The following is a 15,105-nucleotide window of genomic DNA, read 5'->3' as shown; positions in this document are numbered from 1 at the left end:
ACCTTCCAGGGAGAGAGGAGCAGAGGAGGAGCAAGACTCATACTCCCATTTTTTGGAAATCTTTAGGTTTCTTCCAAAGCACTCTAGGTTCTCCTCCAGCCCCTGGTTGCTCCTTCTTCATCCTGGGCTTGTTCTTTCTCCTTGTTCCAGCGTCTTGGTGTGAAAGGCCCTTGAGCTCAATTCTTGGGTCTTTGCCTTGTCTCTCCACTCTATCTACCTTCTTTCCTTTCATGGCTTCATACAATGACTCCCCAATTTTTATCTCCATCCCAGAACTTCCTCCTGAACTCCAGACTCATTCATCAAGCTGCTTCCTTCACATGGCCCCAGGATGACTAGCAGGTGTGGATACCCCGACCTCCCCCTGCAGACCCGCGTGTCCTCGGCCTTCCCCGTGGTCACCATCCTGGTCCCCTCCACACTGATGGCAACTTCCCCCTCATGGTCACGAGGGCCAAAAAGTGGAATTGTCTTTAAGTCATCCCTCAAACCCAACTTCCAGTCTATGAAGAAGGTCCCACAGCTTACCTAACAGACAGCCCGAATCTGATACGGCTCCCGGCTTCCCTCCCAACACCGCAGTCTGACCCTCATCTAGAGCATCACAGTAGCCTAACTGGTCCTTTCCACCTTGTCCTCCACAGACTATTCTCCACCCAGTGGCCTGAGTAATACTTTCCAAGGCAGATCACGTGTCCCCCTCCGTTCAAAACCCTCTAAGTTTCCAAATGCGCTCAGAGTAAAGGTGGGGTCCTCGGAGTGGCTGTGAGTCCTCCATGGTCAGCCCTCCCTGTCTCCATTCGTCCATGATTTTACTTCTCCTGCTCCCTTTCATCCCTCCAGGAGCTGCGCAGCCTCCTCCCTGTTCCTCAAGTGGACAGGCAAGCTCCTGCCTCGGGCTTTGGCACCGGCCGTTCCCCAGGCCTGGAAGCTCTTTTCCCAGATCAACTGTGTTGCATGCTCCCCAGATCCCCCACTGACTGCTCCCAGCCTCTTCTCGCTCTCTTTTTATCCAGCAGTTATCACCTTCTGACATACCATACAGTGTAGCTGTTCTGGTGTGTGTGTGTGTCCCACTGATGATTCCCCAGAAACAAGGATCTTGATACCTCTTATTCACTGAGGTATCCTGAGTGGCCACAGCCATTCCTGGCTTTTAGTAAGTGTTAAACAGATACTTTTAAATGAACTCATGGATGAAGCACGACTTTGCCTTGAAAGCTGCACAGGTGCCCTTTACTTCCACCCCTTCCCATTACCTGAAACCTAGTCATTCTAGAAAAAAGTCAGGAAGTATAGTTTTTAATTAAGTAATGATGTGCCTTGCTGAATCTCCCATTGCTAGAGGAATAGGAAGACTCATTTTGGGATATAGCTCACACACTCAATATTTTCCTAGGCAACTGTGACTGAATAACATTTTCTACTTATGATTTGGTGGGGAGAGATTGCAAGAGTAAAAGGATGGGGCTGGGGGTGCAGCTCCGTGGCAGAGCAGATGCCTAACATGCATAAGGCCCTGGGTTCAATCCTCAGCACTGCAAAAAATAAAAATAGATACATAAAACTAAAAATATAATAAAAGGAGATTTTAGGAAAGTTAAGAGTATGCCATAGTTAATATATATACTGACTCCCTTAATCCGATCACAAGAAAGAGATATGTACAATATTTTCTCCCTGCCTTCTGTAAATAAATGCCAACGTTTAATTTTCAATTAACTAATTTATTTGTTTATTTTGGTACCAGCGATTGAACACAAGGGTGTTTGACCACTGAATCACATACCCAGCCCTTTTTATTTTTTAATTTTGAGACAGGGTGTCACTAGGTTGCTTATAGCCTCACTTAGTTGCTAAGGCTGGCTTTGAACTTGCAATCCTCCTGCCATAGTCTCCTGAGCTGCTAGGATTACAGGCATGCACCACCAAGCCTGGTCAACATTTTAAATCTGCTAGAAGCAGCGTTGGATCATTAGCCTGTCCAGGGGTCTGCAAAGTGATGTGACTGATATTCATCAATGTTGATGTGACAATTCCCTTCTCTCCTCTCTGATGACTCTCCACTCTGCCTCTCCCTGGGATTCTTCCATTACCTGATGTTAGGTGTCTTCTTTAGCTTTTTCCATTCCCTTGCTTATCTTGCTTGTGATGGCTCACTTAGGGAAACTATCCCATCTGTTGGCTGTAGAACTCACCCTGGGCAAGTCTGTATCTTCATCTCAAGCCCCCACTGGACATTTTTTTCCCACTTGCTTCCCCTTCAATGTCCCATTCCTGAAGTATGTAATAACCACCCCAAATAGCTTGCCTTCACAGCATCTCCCTTCTAAGCAGTAAGGAGGGGTTAGGACCCTAAACACTGCACTTGGGTATGTCTCCCACACCCACAGGCTTTATCTAGCCGATTCCACCTTTCATTTCTCAAATGGAGTCAGCTACCAAGTTCCATCAGAAAGTCATGCCTCCAGCTAGCTTATTAGAAGATAATCTTTCCAAAAATTTAAAATCCTGACTCTGATAGAGAAATAAAGATGAACACATGTCAAAGATTTTATTTCACTCATGAAGGAATTGAGAAACTAATGTGATTCCATTTAAAAAAATAAATAAAGATTCTCATTACTGAACTCTGTTCTCAGTGAGGGCAAGTGGGTCATCATTGCCAAAAAATAAATAAATAACAGCAGCTTCTACCTCAAGGCCTGTCCTAAGGAAGAGGGCGTGACCCTTGTCCTTGGAAAAACCCACAGAGCACTCCTAAGCACATACCTACCCTGCTGAGTTGTTTGTCTGTAAAAAACAGGAGAGGTCTGAGGCGCCAGGTGTCCCTGACTCAGTTAGGCTAGGTGAGGACCCATAGCAACCCCCCTAGCAACCTCCAATCAGCATGAGACAGGGAAAATACCTGGAATGCCAGATGACCCCCCCAGTAGTTTTTGGTGGTTGATAACATGTTGGGAAACCATATAGTTTAGCACATACACCCCTCGTGGCCTAAACCAATCAGTTCAAAGGAATCCCTCTCTTGTATTAACCAATCACCCCTACCCAAATTGTTCCCGCCAGCGAATGTGCTAATCAATGTTAAGAGTTGTTGTTTGATTTTCCTGCAGTATGGAATGATTTGCTGTGTGATGTTGTGATGCATAGAGTATCCCCAAAAATCTATAAAATCTCACTGAACAAAGGACTGGAACTCACTCCCTGGGACCGCTGCGTCGGGAACGGTTGTAAGTCCAGGCTCAAGCTTGCAATAAAGACTCTGGTGTGCTTGCATCGGATTCGGCTCCCGGAGGTCTATTGGGGTCCCACGAATCTGGCATAACAGAATCAAATAGTTGTTATGCTGGGTTCAAAAGAGAATTACTGAAATCAACAGGCAAATGGAGACAAACTAGTTTTTCTCTTCCCTGGACAGAAATGTCCATCAATTGTACATTGTCCCAGCTTCTACAAAGAGCATCATTGGTTCCTTGTTGACTCCCACATCCACAATAAACTTCACTTCCAGCCTTTCAAGATCCTGTTTAACCCAGCATCATCCTGTTTATATCCACCTTTTATTCTAGGCAGTTCTAACATCTCCACCCCAAGCCAAGCCTAAACCTTCCCACATGCTCTTCCCGATCTTGTGGCCCTCAATCATCTCTGTCCTTCTCATTCTGCTGGCTCATTTGGAGCTGTGTGTGTGCATGTTTATTATCTGAAAGCCACAAGCGACACCAATTCTTTAATTACCAACGCTACCTTCACTAGACCTTGATCATGCATTCTTTCAAACATCTTCTGAGCACCTCTCACAGCAACTAGGCACAATCTAGACCCTAAATCTAGGAACTGAATATTCCAAGATGAAAGCCAAGGCCCCAAGATGCCTGGGGGGAGGGAGGGGCAAAGAGAATAAGGTGACTACACTTTGAGGTAGGCTCCTTTGGGAGCACAGGGTGGCACATAACCTAGTTGTGGAAGGTCAGGAAAGTTTCCTGGAAGATATGGCCCTGGTCAAGCAATGAAGTGGACACAGAAAGAACTCCTTCCCATCCCCATGACAAATACCTGAGATAACCATAGGAGGAAAGACTTATTTTGGCTCATAGTTTCAGAGGTTTCAGGCCATGGTCACTTGGCTCTGTCATTTTAGGCCATACCATGGCAGCAGCAATTAGTAGAAGAGATCTATTCACCTAGTGGCAATCAGGACACAACCAGGGGCCCAATATCCCCCTCAAAACCACACACCCAGTGACCAACTTCTTCCCACCAGACCCCACCTCCTAAAGGGTCCACCAACTCCCAATAGCCCCGAAGGCTGGAGGCCAGGCATTTGACACACAGGTCTTGACACACAGGCCTGGGGGGACACTCCAGGTTCAAGCCATTTCATATACCCTCATATAATTGTATGAGTCTTTTTTAAAATTTTTTTTAAAGAGAGAGAGAATTTTTTATTTTTTAATTTTTTTTTTATTTTTTGAGAGAGACAGAATTTTAATATTTATTTTTTAGTTTTCGGCGGATACAACAACTTTGTTTGTATGTGGTGCTGAGGATCGAACCCGGGCAGCACGCATGACAGGCGAGCGCGCTACCGCTTAAGCCACATCCCCAGCCCGAGAGAGAATTTTTTAATATTTATTTTTTAGTTTTCGGTGGACACAACATCTTTATTTTATTTTTATGTGGTACTGAGGATCGAACCCAGCGCCCTGAGCATGCCAGGCGAGCGCGCTACCGCTTAAGCCACATCCCCAGCCCAACTGTATAAGTCTTATTAAAATTTCTTTCTTAAAACTATCTTATGTTTACTAGATAATTAAGGATAGCAGAATATGACAACCCAAAATACATCACTTTGACATAAAGATTATTTTGAGCCAAAGGCTGTTGAAAAACAACAAATGCAAAAGGGCTCTCTGGCCTCACCTTTTCTTTCTGAAAGTGAGTTAAAACTCACTTGTGAATGATGCTCCCCCCATGCCAGGAAGAAGAGAGCACTATGGTCAGAGACAAGAAGTCGAGCAAAGAGAAATCTGCATCATCTATCCTTGTGGAATTAATCCTACGTTCCTTTGGCTTCCATGTATATTTAATTGTTTTTCACAATGATTACTTTGTGCAACCTACAATATAAGTACTGAATTACTTTTCAGGTCCTCATTTCCCTGTGAGGTCCCAGGTATATGCAAATTTTTAAATAAAATTTATATGCTTTTCTCTTGTTTGTCTTATGCCAATTTAATTATAAGGCCCAGTTTAAGACCCTAAAAAAGTCAGTTTTCTTACTCTTACTTTATAATGAAGTCCTTGAGGATAGGGACACTGTTATAGATACCATTTTACCCCTCGTTTTTTTTTTTTTAACAGAAAAACACAGTAAAAGCACCTTGAAAACTTGGGATTTGCTGGATGATCCCACTTTAACTACATAGACGCTGGAAGTTCTAGCCAACAACCAGTGCCATCCTGCCCAGTCTTCCAGATAGGGCGATCAAATCTCTGCTCTGCCTATGTCCAACCCTCAGGCAGTGGAACAGATGTATTTCCTTGTCGCAACAGAGACTTTGGCAGCCTCTGCTCGCTTTGCTGATGTGTCCCTTCCCTCCACCTGCTCCCAGAGTTGAAATCAAAGATTCAGCTAAAATTATGATAAGACATTAGTTTAATATTAAAGCTATCTTTTGTATCCCTCTTTGTGCTTTCCTGGGTTCCCAGAGTTGTATGCAGTCGTGTATTTTTTTTTTTTGTAAGTGAAATTTTTCAAACGCTTTCAAAAACTAAAGCTATATTAAAACATTAGGTCCTATTTTCAAAAACAGAATTTGGGCCAACTGCCTTAACAGTGCTGCATCCTTGAACCACATGAAAGTTCACAAGCAAGGACAGCAATAAAAATAACTCAGAGCCAGTGTCTTCCCCATCCAGTTGAGTGTACTGCAACCGTGACAACAAGCGCTGGTGCCCTGTCGCACTCCGCGGGTTCCCTAATAGCTTTGCAGCGCTCGCTCCGCCTCCAGGCCGCCTCTCGAGGGACGTCACATGCAGCTCCGCCCCTCTACAGAGGCCTGTCGGGACCCTAAAGCCGGGTCTAGGACCCTCCTGTCTTGGTCCCAGGGATCACAACAATAGTTCAGTGCTCTTTCCAATACTAAGCCGGTCCCCAAAGCCGCGCGTTCCCCCAGCACCGCTCACTGTTCCAGCGCGCTCCCGCCCGGTCCAGGGCGCACCCACTCACCCCGCCCCCCGGCGCGCGCCGGCTCGGCCCAGCCGCAGCCCGGAGGCGCGCACCAGGCCGCGCGCCGAGAGCCCCGCCCCCTTGCACCTGTCCGGCTCCCACGCGCGCGCCCGGCGACCCCGGTGGACCCGCCCCCAGGCGCGCGCCGTCCCTCCCTGCGCCACGTGCTCGCTGGAGGGCGGCGCAAGGGGCAGCGCTGAAAAGATGTTCTTGCTGCCTCTTCCGGCAGTCGGGCGAGTTGCTCTCCGGCGTCTGGGAGTGAGTTGTCTCCGGGGCCGGAGTCTTGCCACCGCCGACATGACGAAGGTGAGAGGCGGCAGTTGCTCCGTGGCCACCGCGGGAGGACTGCCTGCGGGCGACCTGGGTGCGGGGCAGGGCGGGCCCAGGCCGCGGCGTGTGCGGCTTCTGCGCCAAGTTACACAAATCGACTAAAATGAAAAGTTCCCTCCTTTTGCAGGATCGGCCTTGGCAGGGGCTGGGGTGGGGTCGCCGGTGCCCCCTTCCCCGGAGATTTCCCAGTCTGCTGTCTTCTGATGGCGCGATCTTCCTTCTTGTCCGGGGAGTGCCTGGTTCTGAACCCTGGGCAAAAGAATAGCTGCCGCTACCATTTACCGATCGCACTTTACTGAGCCTTCTCCCTCTCACTGAGCTTCAAAAATGACATGCGCTTATTTCATTCATCATCTTTTTAGTTCTGGACGTGACTAAGAAGGGATGGTGACATTATTGTCCCAAATGTCAGCAGAGGTCCCAGAGTCAGCCAGCCTCAGGGCCTGGGCTGCACACCAAGACCTCCTTGCTGCAGTCAAGGGTCAGAAAACAGGGCCTCTGGGAGCAATTTCCCTGAACGTGTTTCTAGAGGAAACGAGATCCTCTCTAGGGAAAAGGGCGCTGCCGAGAGACGCGTTATTTCGTGAAATTAAAAGAAAAGCATTTTCCAGAAGAAAAGGCTGCTCCACCTAATTGGGCCCTGAGAAATTAGAGTGATCCTTCATATTAGGCAATTCAGGTCTGAAACATCTGGAAAGAGGAGTGGCTCGGTGGAAGGGGCACAAGCTTGGGAGTTATGCCGGAGAATCAGAAAGAAATGACTCTCCCTGGTGAAGAATTCTCTAGATGGGGCTTGAGACAGGTCTCCTGGAGGTATCAACAGATGACAGAGGGACCACACATTTCTTCAGTGCTCTTTCCAATACTGAGCCTGTAACAGTGACCTAACTCCTAGGTTCTCCATTTGGTCTATGGGAGTGTGCAGACTTAGGAAGGTGAGAACCTGGCAGAGTTATCAGTGCCAAGGAAAGTGTATTTTCTTTGGTGAGAAAGACAGACAGGGTGGTATTTAATCTAAGTGCCTATGTGGCTTTGTGAGAAGGACCAAGGACAGGAAGAAGTTATCTGGATTTTCACACAGTTCTACCATCCAGGGGCTAGTGTGTCCCACTAGGTTTCAGTTTCCTTATCTTGTTAAGTGGGAAATATAGTGCAATAGTGCATGCATGTTCTTTTTACCTCAGAGTGGCCCTAAGGCAAACGAAATGTTTTGTTTTTTTAAAGTCTTTGTAAAAGCGAAAAGCACTGGGTTTACTTCTGAGTTTTGGGGCCCAGGGGCTTGTAAAGATGAAGGAATATTGCCACCAAGTGCTTGGCAGAACCCTCTGTTCTGCCCCTCCCGTAAGTTGCTAACTTCTTGTCTTTCAGTCTGAGTTGACCAGAGTACCATGAATACAGGTTGAACATCCCTTATTCAAAAATCTGAAATCTGAAATTTTCCAAAATCCGTTCAAGCTATGTGTATATGAAACAAGTGAATGTCAGGTTTAGACTTGGGTCCCATTCTTGAGAAATATTAAAAAACAAACAAAAATAGCAAAAATCTTGGGTGGTAGCTCATGCCTGTTACTCTGCTCTGGAGGCTGAAGCAGGAAATCCCAATTTTGAGGCCAATCTGAGCAATGTAGACTGTGTCTTAAAAAATAAAAAGGGATGGGTTATAGCTCAATGGTAAGCACTTGCTTAGCACATGGGAGGCCCTGGGTTCCATCCCAGATATTGAAAAAAAGCAAAAGAAATCTGAAGTCAGACTGGTCCCAAGCATTTCAGATAAGGGATGCTCAACCTGTAATGGCAGAATGTCTTAAGATTTGCATTTGATGGTTATAGGAGAGGAAAAACAGACTCTCTTCTGCCCTCAGTTCCATGGTTGAGTCTAAGAAAGTAGGCCTGACACTGACCTAAGGTACGTGCAATTTAATTTGATATTTTTACATGTACATAGGATCCTGCAGAAGAAAATGAAGACCTGGAGAAGCATTAAGCCCCAAAGCTTTTTATCTTTCTTTTTTCTTTTTCTGGTACTAAGAATTGAACCCAGGGATGCTTTACCACTGAGCTGCATCTCCATGCCTTTTTACATTTTTATTTTGAAATAGAGTATTGCTCAGTTGCCAGGCTGGCCTTGAACTTGTGATCCCCCTCAGCCTCTAGAATAGCTAGGATTACAGGCTTGGGCCACTGAACCTTGCAGTTTTATACCTTTTTAAACAAAGAAAAATGAAGCGTGGGGGTATGACAAGAGGAAGGAGGTTGGCCTTTGTCTTGTCATTTGGGATAGGCACTGGGAAATATATTGGGTGCTAATGGAAGATAAGGCGTATTTCAGCAGGTTTGTTTGTATAGGTTCATTTTGGCATTAACTTCCAGCTGGTGGTGATGAGAATGCTCTCCCTAGTTTAGTGAGGGCACCTCTCTTATGAAGAAATTTCATGCCCTGCTTTTAGGTAAGAAAGGGGGATTTTTGAGAGCCCTGCCTACATTGTCTGTCTCTCAGGTGCCAACAGCTCAAAGTAATTTATATGCCAGGGCAGCATATTATGGAATAATATGTTCAGAAGCCCTTCAGGGTCTAACTTGGTGACAACTGGATTTTTTTTTTTTTTAAACCCCTTTCTTTCTGGGGCTGGGGATGTGGCTCAAGCGGTAGCGCGCTCGCCTGGCATGCACAGGGTGCTGGGTTCGATCCTCAGCACCACATAAAAATAAAATAAAGATGTTGTGTCCACTGAAAACTAAAATATTTAATAAATAAATAAATAAACCCCTTTCTGCTTTGTGTGAAAGCAGAGTTCTTTTCTGGGGGTGACCATGCAAGACAAGGCATGGGACCCAGAGTCTCTGTAGGAATTTGAATCACTGAGGCAGGTGGAGTGCATATATTGGTCATGGCTGCTGCTTTTTTGGTTTTGTTTTTCTGTCTTCATTGAGGGCACAGTTTTGGTGGAATTATGTACTCCTTCTGGAATTTCTAGAACTCAGGGACTCCTGAACCCCGCTGAGGCATCTACTCCAATTATACTCATCTTTTTTGCTTTGTTCTCAGGGCCTTGTTTTAGGAATCTATTCCAGAGACAGAGAAGAGGATGTGCCACAGTTTACGAGTGCAGGAGAGAACTTTGATAAATTGGTGGCTGGAAAGCTGAGAGAGATTTTGAATGTGTAAGTGTTACCTGGGGGTCCCAGTTCCTAAAAGTTCCCCAAATCAAAGGGGGATATTTTTCTGTGGTGTACTGTAGGTAGAAACACCCGGGCCAGGAAATTCTTGGTGGAAGTGAAAGTGCAAGTCTGGAAGGCCTTTGTCACTTTGCCTTTCAGTATGGGTGGGTCTGCAGTTCTGGGAAGTCAGATGGTTTCCAACCCAGTCACAGACCTAGTGTGGAGGACAAATCCTGAAGGATCTGGAAAATACCAGATTTCCTCAACCCACCTTCTTGGCTCAAATTCACTTTCCTTATTCCCTCCCTTCCCCCCAGCCTCTCTGTGTCCTTTAACTAATAGTTAAAAAGCAGCATAAAGGTTCTACCTTTTTTATTTTGTGCCTGGAGCTTGAAGGCTTCTCAAAAGTTAAAAGTACAACTGGATTACCCAAAGATGTAGTAAGAATGCAGACTGTAATTCAGTAAGTCTGGGAGGGGCCTGGGATTCCCACCACTCTTAGATTAGCTAGGCTCTATAGGAACTAGAGAGACATTGGAGCTGCAGGTTCCTTTTGGCAAAAACAGAAGTGTCATTAAAAGCCACTGCAGCTTCATACTATTCAGATTATAGATAGCCTGTTTGAATCTACTAGATGCAGTCTAATAATTAATTAATGGATGTTACAGAATCTGCAGCTCCTCTTAGCTAATTAGTCCTTCACCAGTAGCCAGAACCTTCTCATGTGCTTAAGTCATTAATCCAAAAGCCAACTGCTATAGTACAGATCTCCCTGACCTCCTGACTGTCGAACCACAGCACTTCTCATGCCCCTGGCTGTACTTTAGTATTCCTTTTATAAGAAACTGCCCTGTCTCCCATCTGTAGACATCCTCTAAACCAGGCACACTGCTGTCAAGTCAGCCACTCGGGTACCATGGTGTTGTGTTGGTGTGCTGTGTCATTTAGTAGAAAGATTGGAGAGTCTTTCAGTCCAGCCATCATCCAGTGCTCACATCCAGTGCTTAGATCCCCTGTGCAGTGGCGCCAGCATTGCTTCCATTGCTTTAAGTAAATTTGTGTTAACTCTAATCTGAAAGTTTGCTACAGTTTTTGAGCTAGAGTTAGAAGTACTGCATCTAGGAAATCCGAGCTGAGAACGTTCTGTAAAAGTACAAATGAAACAACGTCCACAAAAGCAGTTAGCAGAATATTATGATATTACTAAAGGTATGTATATATTACTTTCCAGGCAAACAGAGCAAACTGAAAATTTCCAAAACAATTATTTCTTTTTGGTTTAGATCTGGACCACCTCTGAAGACAGGCAAAACCCGAACGTTTTATGGTCTGCATCAGGTATGAGATGATGATGATGTGCCTTGTGAACCCTCAGTAAGATCACCTCTGGGTGCCTTGTACCAAAGGTGCCCAGTCATGCTAAGAATTTTGTGTTGGATTATATAGTTTTATTCCAACGTTAAGCAGAACTATCATTTAAGATTATAAAGAGGCGTGTCCTCTACTGCCGGTCTTGTGTTCCTCAGTCTGAAGGCTTTGTCCAGCATGACTCTGTCTTACATAGAATTGTTTGCAGGATTATCCTCACTCTATCAGACACACCTTGTAAAAGGTGCCAAGCATAAAGTGATAGTGTGGGAGCTCAGTGAGTCTCTCTGCTGGAAATGAGCACTTTCAAGAAACACAGTGGCTGATGGTGTGTTTCTGTGGAACAGGACTTCCCCAGCGTGGTGGTAGTCGGCCTAGGCAAAAGGTCAGCTGGCGTCGATGACCAGGAGAACTGGCATGAAGGCAAAGAAAACATCAGAGTTGCTGTCGCAGGTTACTTTACTTTTTAAGTTTAATACTGGTCAAGGTTCTCGAGTCCACTCTTTAAGACTGTCTTCTCCTTCTTTTGTCCTTTCTCCATCTCTACCCTTATCACATTTGCACAGAAGTAATTCACCTTAACAAACTCAATTTCCACTTTTTGAATGTTTCCCTCTAAGAAGGATATAGAGGTTAGCTTATGAAATTTTTGTTGTTAATATTTCTCCATAGTTAATATTTCTCAAATACTTAATATTGGAGGTTTTACTATCATCTGTTCACTTTTATAGTATTGGCCTTAGAACTGTATTTTACCAGAAATTTCGGCATGTGGATTTTTTTCCTCTTTGTAATTCTCCCCTGGTGTTGCCCAGCTTTTAAGTAACAGCGAGTCATATATGTACAACTCAGAGAAAATGGGAGCAGAATGTGGGGTGCTTATTCATCACTCTCAAAAGCTGTGTGCTGGTCCCAGTTTGTCGGGTGGATGGCTTGAAAGAGTTGAGGTGGACGCTGTTGAGTCACCTCAGCTGAGCAGCAGTGAGCCTTCACCTCAGAGACTGTGGCTGAGGTCTTTGAGATCCGTGCTGGAGCAGCAGGAATGGGCTTGATTAACACCTGGCCCTGTGTGTATCATAAAAGCTTGTTAAACTTACTTTCAAAGTTCATGTTAAGGGTTCTCATAATTTTTATATGAGAGTTTTTGCTGACACGATCTTAATAAAATGCTGTGTTAATAATGGACTTTGCTCAGGTGCAATCTCATGGTCATCTTTTCTCTGTCCTTCTTAACTGGGGAAGCCCTGGTGGTTGGGAAACTCTTTGTCCGGAAGCTCTGGTGGTCAGAAATGACCCTGGTACTGCTGCTTCTCTCTGAGGGGTCTCCCTGTGTGAGGAGCCCTGCGGTGATCTGAGGGCCTGTGCTCGGCGCTGCCTGTGAGGTGCGCCCCGGCCTCGTTTTAAGAGGAGGAAATGGAGGACTAGAGTTGTCACACTGGGGTTGGAAGCCCGGTGCTTCCTCAGCACACTGCCCACACACTGCCTTCTGCTCCTCCAGTGTCTCGCTGACTTCCGTTCCCCGGTTCCTCTGTCCTTCTGCAGCCGGCTGCAGGCAGATTCAGGACCTGGAGCTCTCCTCTGTGGAGGTGGATCCCTGTGGAGATGCTCAGGCGGCCGCAGAAGGAGCGGTGCTCGGTCTCTATGAATACGATGACCTAAAGCAGAAAAAGAAGATGGCAGTGTCTGCGAAGCTCCACGGAAGGTGAGGGAGGGAAACCGAGGCGCGGTGGTGCTGTCCGGTGTCCGACAGTGTGGTCTTTTGGACGGGAGCTGCCTGCTTCTCAGTGGCAGGCGCTGCTGTGTGCTCTGTCCCTAACCTTCCCATGGCCCCAGCCATTTTAATGTGTGATAACTGTCCCCAGGCTCTGCTCTAGCCTTTGTCATGTGCTCCTCCACCCTTGCTGGACACTGGGAATCTGTAATGTGGGGGAGTGGGGAGGAAGGAACGACATGCAGACGTGTCCCAGTGGGTTTCAGTCCATATCATTTCCATTGAGTTGGCATCCACTGGCATTGGACTGATGCCAGAGCTACGTGGGTGAAGGGAACTGGTTTTTGGCCCTGTGGTCTGGCACGGGGGTGGCTCGGTGGATCATTGAGCACCTCCTGCATTTCAGTCTTAGAACCTGGGAGACAAGGTCACTGCTGGGAGAGAAGATCAGAGACCTTAGGTATGGGGAGCCGTGAGGGCAGGGGTGACCCTGACACAGCTGGTGCTGGAGAAAAGGGCTCTGTAGTGGTCAACCTGGTTTGAGTCCTGGCTCTGCCACTTAACTCACAGTGACCTCAGTTAAGCAGTTGAAATCTCTGGGGAGTTGTACTCTTAACCCAGAGACAAAGTGTGAAGTGTGTCATATGTGACGCATGGTGACCCACTGAGCTGTCAACTGTTCTTTTACCCATCTCCACACTGTTAGCTCTTGTGCACAAGAAGAGCTCTAGGATCATGAACCACGGGCCCACGTGTGTTCTTTTCTAAAGCTGATCCTTACTATCGGGGACTTCGTTGGGATTTAGAGCCCTGACCCAGGTAAAAGAAGGCGGCAGAGCCTCAGTTCCACATCCAGGTGGTTGCTTTGCCTGCTTGGTGATTAGCACTTGGGACTGCGCTATCTGCAAGGCAGGGAAGGAGAACAAAACAGAAAGCCCCTCCCTCAGTTTCTGTGGTAGATTTTTAGCTTCAAAGACCCATCTGGGCAGCCCCTTTCTGTTTAGGGAGGATTCTGAAGTGGACTGCCCGGCCAAGTGTCCCCAGGCCCTCACCAGGGCCTGTTCTCCAGCTCTTCACTGCACTGCCAGCTGCCTGGGTCACGTCACAGAGAACAGACCAGGTCCTGTGTGTCAAGCCAGTTTCCATCTGTTGTCCTCCTCTTGTTTGTTGTGGATAAGAGCCTCTCCTGGCCACAGGTCAGTGTTGTGGGTCATTGACCAGCAGCTCTGCTTTTTTCTGCAGTGGGGATGAGGAGGCCTGGCAGAAAGGAGTCCTCTTTGCTTCTGGGCAGAACTTGGCCCGCCAGCTGATGGAAACTCCAGCCAATGAGATGACACCAACCAGATTTGCCGAGATTATTGAGAAGAATCTCAAAAGTGCTAGTAGTAAAACAGAGGTCCACATCAGGTAATTCAGGATTACATTGTAGACTTTGGGATGCTACACACAGGAGCCTTTGAGATCCTAAATCCAGCTCCCTCTCCATTCAGAGGAATAACTGAAGACCATAGAGGCCAGATAACCACCAGCAGCCCCACAAGCTGGGACAGGGCTCATTTGAGGTTCCTTGTGTCTGTCTTTCCTTGCCTGTGAGAGAGTGCTGTGACTTCCTACTCATGTCGAGGTGTCCATGTTTTGTATCAGCTTTGTTTAGACAGAATTCACGTGCCACATAAAGTGATAGTGATTCGTAGTATATTCAGAGTGGGCTACCATGACTAAGTCAAGAACACTTTTATGACCCCCTGAGGAAACCCTTTACCATTAGCAATCACTCTTCATTTCCCTGTCCCCTGAAGCCATCAGTTGACAGACTTTGGAGGTTACTTCCACCTTTTGGGTACAATCTGATCATTGTGAACAAGTTTCTGTGTGGACTTGTTTAATTTCTCTTGGGTCTGTAGCAAAAATGTAATCTCTGGACCAAATGGTTACTCTGATTAACTTTTCAAGGAACATACGTATTTACTTTCTTGTTTTGGTGAGTTCTTCCTATCTTTTTGACACAAGTGAAGAATGTATTATTCCTTACTTGTTATTGAATGAGAATTTGTGTCTCGTGGAGTCCCTTGGCTGGACTGCAGGATGGTGCTCCCAGGCCTGCTGAGAGCCATGGTCAGAGCTGGGCTATTAACGTCCAGCTCCCCCAGCTTCTGGAATCTCCTGGAATCTCCCCACAGCCCTGTATGCAGCCCAAGTTTGAGTGTTTGGGGATTTATGATTAAAATAAACTAACAGATATTTGTTGTGTTTAAAGAATTCTTCACTATCAAAGTAGTTTCTCAGGTTTAAAAGAATTCTT

The 15,105-nt window shown here is 46.3% G+C and overlaps 1 protein-coding gene and 1 non-coding gene across 2 annotated transcripts in view; one reads left to right on the top strand and one right to left on the bottom strand.

Moving 5' to 3' along the window:
- Window positions 1-2,586: 2,586 nt before the first annotated feature.
- LOC113193461 (small nucleolar RNA SNORD103/SNORD85) lies at window positions 2,587-2,670 on the bottom strand. The gene has a single exon (XR_003302144.1). It is a non-coding gene; the product is annotated as a small nucleolar RNA SNORD103/SNORD85 (small nucleolar RNA).
- Window positions 2,671-6,387: 3,717 nt separating this feature from the next.
- Window positions 6,388-15,105, top strand: part of Lap3 (leucine aminopeptidase 3) — a 30,414-nt gene continuing 21,696 nt past the window's right edge. Inside the window, exons 1-6 of the mRNA XM_026403073.2 lie at window positions 6,388-6,541; window positions 9,612-9,727; window positions 11,008-11,062; window positions 11,440-11,545; window positions 12,635-12,794; window positions 14,046-14,210. Coding sequence (XP_026258858.1) covers window positions 6,440-6,541; window positions 9,612-9,727; window positions 11,008-11,062; window positions 11,440-11,545; window positions 12,635-12,794; window positions 14,046-14,210 — 704 coding nt within the window. The 5' untranslated portion in view covers window positions 6,388-6,439. The remainder of the gene's footprint in view (window positions 6,542-9,611; window positions 9,728-11,007; window positions 11,063-11,439; window positions 11,546-12,634; window positions 12,795-14,045; window positions 14,211-15,105) is intronic.

The sequence above is a fragment of the Urocitellus parryii genome, chromosome 10 (assembly GCF_045843805.1).
Source record: "Urocitellus parryii isolate mUroPar1 chromosome 10, mUroPar1.hap1, whole genome shotgun sequence".
NCBI classification, from domain to species: domain Eukaryota; kingdom Metazoa; phylum Chordata; class Mammalia; order Rodentia; family Sciuridae; genus Urocitellus; species Urocitellus parryii.
The sequence above is the reverse complement of the archived record's forward strand: the minus strand, read 5'-3'. Positions and strand labels throughout refer to the sequence as shown.